The sequence below is a fragment of the Ctenopharyngodon idella genome, chromosome 16 (genome assembly GCF_019924925.1).
Source record: "Ctenopharyngodon idella isolate HZGC_01 chromosome 16, HZGC01, whole genome shotgun sequence".
NCBI classification, from domain to species: Eukaryota; Metazoa; Chordata; class Actinopteri; order Cypriniformes; family Xenocyprididae; genus Ctenopharyngodon; species Ctenopharyngodon idella.
The window spans coordinates 14,970,171-14,979,681 of NC_067235.1; the positions used below are offsets into that span (position 1 = coordinate 14,970,171).

The following is a 9,511-nucleotide window of genomic DNA, read 5'->3' on the forward strand; positions in this document are numbered from 1 at the left end:
CCCCCAAGTCTAAAAACAGACTGACTACAGACTGACCCATTGCTCATAATACTCGGATACCGTATCAGAGTTAAACTAGTTAGAAGTAAGCAGTGCCTGTTAGCACTATCTGCTGGCAGAATACAGATGCAGTGTGTAGCGATTCAATTCAAACGCATTAGGTTTATTTCACCAGATTGTTTCTCTGGTCCTCATACATAAATGCACTGTATTAAATCAACTCAGCTTATTACAGTTTTAAAAAAACAGCAGTGGACAGTTAGATACAGAATGTATAAAAAGAAAGAAAAAAAAAAAAAAAAACAAAGAAAAGAAAAGAAGAGACAAGTTTCTTTTTCACTGTGTATAAATTTGGTTAGATGGGGCCAGGAAAATAGGGTTCACAAGAAACAGTACAACTATTATAAAAGGAAGGAGAGATAGCAGGAAAAAAGAGAGGAGGGGGGAGATAGAAGACAGTATAGACTTCATTGGTAATATTCACCCTCTACAAGATAGATGCCTGTAGCGGCTTTACCTCATACATGTGTGGTGTCAAAAAACAACCCAGAAACTCCTCTGGCCTTTTAAACTCTACATTTTTACACAGGAAACCTCTTTCACAGCCTAAATAAAAAACATATTCAAATAACACACTTCTCTCCTCAAATACCCCCTCTCACCTTCTCGTTTGAGTGTAACATTCATTTTTGTTGTTGTCATCATTTCTCTTCCCTCACTTGCTCCTTTACATCCTCCTCTCACTCCTATCTGACCAGTCTGGCTCAAAGTGTGAGCTGTACAGATGATAGAGCAGGTATTTAACATTGAGAAAAAAACTGACACGTAAAATCACAATGGGCCAAAATTAAGCTGGAACTTTAGTGGCATGTCTAATTGTATCCTTTTCTGTAGACAATGACATAGTACGGTCCATTTTTCCATCTTAAAGCTTTGCACATACTTCAATGTTACCATCAAAAAAAACAAAAACAAAAAAAACATGACAAATAATTGGTTCGCTACATTTTGACCAATCACAAGTCATGTTTTTAGTCTGCCAGATTTTTAAAAAAGCTCAAACCATCTCAGACCTCATAAACCTACAAAATAAGGGGTTTCCGAGAGATTGGTATCACACCATCTGCGTCTCTCTCGTTCTCGATTCTGTCCAGTCTCTACCAGAAGTCGCGGCGGTGATAGGCATCAGGGTCGCAGTATTTAGTCACCACCACTCTGTTGGCGAATTTCCTTCCTGTTAAGCCTTGCATTGCCTTCTGAGAGTCAAACACTGACATAAACTCCACAAAGATCTAAGGCAAAGAGAGGGGAGGAAAAAACAGACAACAGTTAACAAGTTACTTTAAAATTTTAACTTCAAATATACATGTAGTTATCGAACCTTTCCAGTGCCAGGAACTTCCAGGCCGTCTACAGGGCGTGGAATCTCGATGCTCTTGACCTGACCGTATTTAGAGCACTCGTCTCTGACGTCTTCCACAATCTCCTCATACTCTTCATCATCCAGCAGCTCCTCTGGGGCCACCATGTTCATCAGACATAATACTTCTGTGGGAATGCCACCCATCTGAGTCATCGAGCTGTTCATGAGACCTGGAACTTGAAGGGTAACTGGGGTCTGGTTTATACCCGTCTTCAGATGAAAGAAAGAGGGGACGAGAGTGAGAAATGGGAGATATGTTCTATGTGGCCTTCATTCAGCACAACCACACAGGAAGGTACTCGATACTTGATAAACTTATTCACACTGTCCCTCACCAGTGTGGTGTTCTTGGAGCCGACGCTTGCTCTCTGGACCAGGAGTTTCTTGTCCCCCAGCTGCATCCCGTTTAGCCCCGCGATGGCCTGTGATAGTGAACAGTGTGCCTTGGAGAGGTTAACATGGGTGTCAATCAACAGCTCTGACACGCCACTAGCTCATCTCCTGTTCTAGCCCATGGATAAATCCTGGCTAAATTATTTTATTCTCATGGATCTACAGGTACAGTCCATATTAGACAGTATATGTAATATATGTTCATATATGTAATGTGATGAAGACCACAGAACATGCAGAGGACAAAGATAAGTGTCAGTTAATGGGTCAGATAGTGTTGTATAAGCTTATGTCATTTGCTGGGAGTTGACAGACTGATTATGTAGTAGGGCTGCACGACATAACATTTTAGCATCAATATCTTGATGTGCAAATCCGCAATAGTCACATCACAGGATATGCGATGTCGAGTATAGTGATCATAGTTGATCCATACAGACTAGGCATTACCGTTCGAAATGCACGTGATTCTCAGATTAATTGCAAAGTTTAACCATCATAGAGTGAAAGTTTATCATTTGAACGTGTTTTAGGTTGTCAGTTTAAACATTCAAGTGATTTTATACCATTCGAGCGCAAGAAGACACAAAAGAGAACTCAATTCAGAACTTGCGCGCTGTTTTCTGTGCACACAGAGCCGCACAAACAGCACACACCAAATTTTGTTCTCTTATGCATCTATTTGTGCTTGAACTACGGAGCCCCTAAAGGGACGTGGTGGTGGAAAAAAAATTAGGAAGGAAGGAAATTTTAAGTGCTGGTGGAAAAAAAAATTGGGATGGGAGGAATTTTTTCATCATATCTTTTGCGTTCCCTCGCAAAGATATTCGCGTTCCCTCGCAAAGATATTCGCGTTCCCTCGCAAAGATATTCGCGTTCCCTCGCAAAGTTATAATCGTTCCCTTGCTGTGAGCTTGGACAAACACTTCCTCTTTAATGTCCCGCTGGCTAGCAGTAGTGTTTCAGTTAGTAACATACGTTAATAATGCACACAAATAATGCGCAGCTCTTAGAGTTTGAACTTGTTGGACTCAAATATAAAGAAATGCAGTCAGTGCTTATGTCAAGCAGTTCAGTAAAGTTGGCAATATAATCACAGATTCGAGCTTCCCGGATTAATAACTCGTGAGCTAAACGTTGTTAAAACACAAATGCAGCTACTTCCAATCACAGTAACCTAGACAACAAGCTACACCAACCCAATTTTCCTCAAATGTGCTTTATAATAAATTGGTCTCTATGAGCAGGCGGCGGAGATACACATCTGAAGGGACCGTCTGAAAAGTTCAAAACCCAAAACCCTTTTGCTCATTTTATATTATGAAAAATACTCAATAACTTCACTGTAACACACTGTACTGTCACCAAATTTAGTTCATACATCACTGCTCTCCTGATGGTTAGGTACTACAACACTTAGTTTGGCAAGTAGCACATAAACTTTGGCACCTTCTTTACACAAATGATGTTGGTACACAGCTTACATACTTACAACAGCTTTTGCATGATAATTGCTTACTGGATTTGATGGCATTACAATTTATTTAATATTTTTACTAATAACAGTGAAGTTATTGATTTTATTTAATAATCATAAAAGTTATGCATTTTTTTAAATCAAACTAAGTGTTCCAGTACAACCAGCAGAAGAGCAGTGATGTATGAACTACATTTGGTGACAGTACAGTGTGTTACAGTGAAGTTATTGAGTATTTTTCATAATATAAAATGAGCAAAAGGGTTTTGGGTTTTGAACTTTTCAGAAGGTCCCTTCAGACGTGTATCTCCGCCGCCTGCTCATAGAGACCAATTTATTATAAAGCACATTTGAGGAAAATTGGGTTGTTGTAGCTTGTTGTCTAGGTTACTATGATTGGAAATAGCTGCATTTGTGTTTTAACAACATTTAGCTCAGGAGTTATTAATCCGGGAAGCTCGAATCTGTGAATATATTGCCAACTTTACTGAACTGCTTGACATAAGCACTGACTGCATTTCTTTATATTTGAGTGCAACAAGTTCAAACTCTAAGAACTGCACATTATTGGTGTGCATTATTAACATTTGTTACTAACTGAAACACTACTGCCAGCCAGCGGGACATTAAAGAGGAAGTGTTTGTCCGAGCTCACAGCAAGGGAACGATTATAACTTTGCGAGGGAACGCAAATATCTTTGCGTGGGAACGCAAAGTTTCTCGGGGGAACGCAAAGGTTTGCGAGGGAAAAAATTCCTCCCATCCCAATTTTTTTTTTCCACCAGCACTTAAAATTTCCTTCCTTCCTAATTTTTTTTCTACCACCACATCCCTTTAGGGGCTCCATATTGAACAGACTTATACACACACACAAAAAAAAAAAAAAGTCAAAATGCCCATCTTGATGAGTATCCTCGTAAACACAGTCGCTTATGGCTTACGTGAATGTAAACAATTGAGAAAGAAAATAGATGCGTATCACTATATTAAATCCGTGCATTCGCTCTTAGTGACAGCAGCCTAATAAACCTGCTGCTGTCTGTGTCATTAATGTTAATCAAACAACAAAATACAAAGAGAAAATCAATTTTATAGCTTTAACAAAGATCAATTATATTTAACTTATACAGAGAAGACTATGCAGTGTTATTTTACAATTGATTATTCAATTTCTATACCTGAATATTGTTAGACTTACCTGAAAAACAAAGCACTGTTTAATTTCTTTGTATCTTTGTTCTATTGTATTTATCTATGCTTGTAATTTGTTTATTATTTTCAATGCAGAATCACCCCAATCATTCAAGAATGATTAATTCTTTCCAAATAGAGCTATTTAAGTCATCTGGTGAAATCGTTTTCATATCGCAAAATATATCACAGAAAAACAAAAAATGTCTGTTTTTTCCAATATCGTGCAGCCCTATTATGTACTGTTAATGCTTTGCGTTTTCATCACCTGGTCACTGATATTGACGTCAACATATTCACAGAAGGCATAGCCCTTAGAAAGGCCTGTAGCACTGTCTTTGACCAAATTAAAGGCCTTTAGTGGACCAAACGATGTCAGCAATTCTTTGACCTGTGGAACAGAGAAAAATTATTCACTTAAAATTGTTTTTATAGAAATATTATACTTATATGTGTGTGTATATTCATAGACCTGAATTGGCTGCTGAAAAATCAACTTATTTCAAATAAAATAAATACTACTATAAATTGTAATACTTCACAATATTACTGTTGTTACTGTATTTTTTGTGAAATAAATGTAGCCTTGGTGAGCGTAAGATATTTATTTCATAAACTATCATTAAAATATTACGTTTTTACATCCTATATACGTTTTTCACAATGACAAGTAGTTTCTTGTGAAATTATATTACTTTTAAATAGTTGCCACGGGTTTGACATACTGCATAAATTAGATGTTGAGTTTTGTGAGGGAGGGGAACTGGTAGGGAGCCTTTGTGCTCATGTGAGCTCCTTTATGAAAACAGACTGTGCTTATGATTACAACTAAATAGTGATTTTCAAGTTGAAATTGTGTAGTAGTCTTAACAGTGTAACAGGTATCCAAGTGACATTTTGAATTTTGATATTTGGACTATTTTTGATTGGCCAGTGGGCTAGATTTGTTACGTAGACATGGCAACCCTGCAAACATGTAAACTTAAAGACTTTAAAGTTCAATATCATGGATCCATCTGTTCTGAGGAGCATGAAAAATTTGTATATTTCCTTTAATAAAGTATAAAATAATTAACCAGATGCCTCAAATTAATATGATCCCGCTTTTTCACGTTATCACAGTCAAAAGATTGGCATATATGCCAATATCAAAAGCTATCATAATCACATTGTTGTAGATGGTGTTGTCATCAGGGGTTAAGGACCGCACAGCCACTAAAAACAACAAGCCATGCCAAGTTATGCAAATACCATTGGTAAAAACAATTCTACTTTAATTGAATTCAAAATAATGGCAAATAATAAGTACTGGGAAATCAGTTCCCAATCAGTAGTTAACTCAGCAATGCTTAGCACCCGGCACGTGCTGCCACATAATGCCATTTTAACACAAACCTGGTCATCGTTGAGGTAATTTGGCAGACCGCCAATAAAGAGTTTATGGGCCGAATCAGGCACCACAGTGGAAACAACGCCTACAAAGAGAGAACCAGAAGGTGACCAACAATGAATACAATCAATACAACCAATAAACATTCAATGAAATTATGACTGAAGAGAGCAAAACATTGAGCGTACAAGAATTGGGGGAGCTAAAGAGTGACGTGCCTGGGACATAGACACTGGGATTCTCACTCATGCCGGGCAGAGGCTGGTAGTCGTGTGGTCGGCGAATCTTCAAACTCTGTCCCTGGAAAATGATGCCATCAAATGCCATGGCCTGTGTCGTCTCATCCACCGAGCGGAACTGTATTACCAAACATAAAAAATAACATTCATATTACACTCCCAAAATGTTCTGAATCATTTATGTGAGGATCTACAAATTGAGCTCTACTGCTCAGGATGAAGACTGACCTCTAGAAAGGCAAAATTCTTGTCCTGGTTGATCTGGACAGCAAGGACTGGGTTTCCTGGGGCCTGAGTCAGGCCACCCAAACGCATCTGAGCATTGAAGAAGTCCATCATAGACTCCTATAAATGTTAAAAAAAAAAAAAAAAAAAAAAAAAAAGGAAGCACTGCAATTATCATACTGGAGAAAGAACTTGTAAACCTTTCTTTGACTTAAGCTGCAGGTCTGAACAAAGCACAAAGCGCAAAGCATCGAAAAAAAAAAATCTGTTGTACTCCAACAGAATACAGATGATTCATTATAATGTTGACAGAAAGATCATCACACCTAATACACCAAAATACTAATGGATGTCAAAGATAATAATGAACCTCACCTCTGTGATGCCAAATGGGATGTTGCCCACGTAGAGCCGCCGGGCCTGTCGAGTCATCTGACTGCCCACGACAGGAACAGGTGTTGGGGTCACAGCCAGACCCTCAGGGGTCATTGTGGGCAGCAGAGCAGTGGCCGGGATCTGACCAGCAGCTGAAGTCAAAGAAAGGTTTACAAGTATATTAGACATATGGTGGGCATATGTACACTATGGTTCAAAAAAATAACATTGTGAAATATTATAATTTAAAATAACAGATTTTATTTTAATACATTATAAAATATAATGTATTCCTGTGATGGCAGAGCTGAATTACTCCAGTCGTCAGTGTTACATGATTCTTAAGAAATCATTGCAATATTTGGTTTGGTTCTCAAGAAATATTTCGTATCATTAACAATATTAAAAACAGTTGGGCTGCTTAATATTTTTTATTGGAAAATGATACTTTTTGTTCAGGATTCTTTGATGAATAGAAAATTCAAAAGAACAGCATACTTTACTGTCACATTTGATCAATTTAATAAATCTTTGCTGAGTAAAAGTAGTAATTTCTTTCAAAAAATTAAATAAAATCATACTGATCCCAAACATTTGAATGGTAGAGTTATGTGCTTTTACAAATTGTTCAATCAGACAACTTTAAGGCAGCACATTCAAAACCCATTCAACATTGTGTCCATGGCTGCATTAAGATCATATTAGCAGGTGTAAACAGGGTTAGAGAAGGAAAAGGAATTAATGAAAAACAGACTCTTACCCTGCATGGCTTTGTACTGCATGGGTGTGATGTGTTCAAATCCAGGAGGAGGAACATCCCAATATTTTTTCACTTTAATCTTTTTCTTCTCCCGGTGTGGAGAACGACTGCACAGGGAGAAAGAGAAACCAACAATGACAGCATATGAAAATCTACAGGCTCTTTTAAAAGCTTTTCGTGAATGCCCCTAAGAATTTTTCCCCACATACCTGCGTCTGTGTCTGCGGTCCTTGCTATCCCCATGACGTTCTCGGCTGCCTCTCCTTTCTCTGTCTCGGTCCCGGCTCCTTCTCTTCCTGTCCCGGTCTCTACTACGACTTCTCGAACCACTACGCCGGTGGTGCTTGTTCTCCTTGTCTCGGTCCGCTGCACATTTGAGTTGCAAAGCAATGTGCAAAACATGAAAAAAAAAAAAAAAAAAAAACATGTATGTTTATTCAAAGTGATATCTGCTTGCTGACGCTCATCGAAGCACCAGTGTCAGAAATATGATTTGTTAAAGTAATATTTGGTGGCTGAAATTGGTATTTTGTGCATTTATGAAAGCTTATTTCTTTGAAATTGCATGCTGACATTGTCTATCAGTGGGAAAAAGTTTCAGTAATTTGAAATGGTCACTGCAACATCTAAATCCTTAAAGGGGCAGTTGACCAAAAATGTAAAAATATGTATAATTTACTCAACCTCATGTTATTCTAAAATTAAATGACTTTTTTTGTGGAAAACAAAAGAATATATTTTGAGAAATATACATTTGTTCATTCAATAGAAGTCAATAAGCACCAAAACTGGTTACCAACACTCTACGAAATATCTTCTTTTGAGTTCCACAGAAGAAAGTACATCATGCAGGTTTGGATCAACATCTATGTTGGTATGACAAAATTTTATTTTTTTGGGTGAACTATGCCTTTAACTAAATAACTAACTAGATAACGTAAGAGATAGTTGCCATTTTAATTATCACATTTTTGTCCTAAGCCCTGGTAACGTTTTAAAATTGATTAGCTCTAACCTGCTACAATTTCATGCATATATGCATAAACATAAAGCTCAACATCTCTGTGAAAACATCACACAAACACACATCCTGTGCAAATTAGGTTTGCAGTACACATAAAACACAACAGCACTGCATTTGTCTGGTGTTCTTCTGTGCAATATGATGCAGACCACCCTTCAGGCTGCAGGACCATCCAAGGAAACAAATCCTCCACTGACCACTACCGCATCAACTTTAACACTTGACCAAACCCTCACTTTCATCACAATTATACCTTTATTTCTCACCTTGCTTGTTTTCGGTTAGCTGTCTCTCAAACTCGTCAAAATCTGACATTTTCCAGCTGCTCCAACGCGCCGACTGAGAGTGAAGCGTGCTAGCTAGCAGCTAGCAATTCGGTAGCTGCGAATATCTCGCAAACAAAAAATTAAAGTTCACACCAAGCGTAAAACGTTAAGAAACTATAGTTTTTGTAAGGGAAAAATGCGTCCCTGGGAAAGCAAAGCGGAGTTTAATAAGAGCAGCAAGAGTCGAGCTGGAGTCTTCCAGAAACGCTCAGAACATACAAAGACAAGCATGAGGAAAATGTGCTTTCAAAGAGACCTAGAGTAAACACACATGCACCAGATGATGTGCTGGAATAAACGAGTGCTTTGCTCATAGAAGAGCTCATGTATTCCTCAAAAACATCGAGATACCTTAAATACAGCCTCTATTTTCCACAAAATCTCTGTGAAACGCCAAGGCCGTGAGAGTGCGCCCACTAAGGTCAGTGGCCACTCCCAAACACTTCCGGGTCGAGTTTACATTTCGAGCCATTAAAATATATTACCATATAACGGGTATCTATTACTGTTGCTGATTTTATATTGTGTATATGCATTTAAAATCATTCACATGTGTAAATTCACATGTTCAGTTGTTCAGTACAAAAAAAGAAAAAAAAACTACACTGTATTGTTTTGACTCTAACAGCGCCCCCTAATGGATCTGCTCATAGGCAGTGAACAGTGGTAGGGATTTTGATTCATCCCA

The 9,511-nt window shown here is 38.0% G+C and overlaps 1 protein-coding gene across 5 annotated transcripts; it reads right to left on the reverse strand.

Moving 5' to 3' along the window:
- Nucleotides 1-142: 142 nt before the first annotated feature.
- u2af2a (U2 small nuclear RNA auxiliary factor 2a) lies at nt 143-9,281 on the reverse strand. Of its 5 annotated transcripts, none has more exons than XM_051864478.1 (11): nt 8,764-9,281; nt 7,683-7,839; nt 7,474-7,580; nt 6,714-6,865; nt 6,342-6,458; nt 6,063-6,231; nt 5,880-5,959; nt 4,753-4,875; nt 1,759-1,845; nt 1,382-1,633; nt 143-1,292 (listed from the first exon to the last, which is right to left on the reverse strand). In XM_051864478.1, the coding sequence occupies exons 1-11, from the start codon at nt 8,810-8,812 to the stop codon at nt 1,158-1,160; spliced, it is 1,428 nt and encodes a 475-aa protein (XP_051720438.1). In that variant the 5' UTR covers nt 8,813-9,281; the 3' UTR covers nt 143-1,157. The 5 variants fall into 5 exon arrangements, with proteins under 5 accessions (XP_051720438.1, XP_051720440.1, XP_051720439.1 ...); XM_051864480.1 differs by having other exon boundaries at nt 6,093-6,231; nt 8,764-9,280; XM_051864479.1 differs by having other exon boundaries at nt 1,759-1,866; nt 6,093-6,231; nt 8,764-9,280.
- Nucleotides 9,282-9,511: the final 230 nt, after the last annotated feature.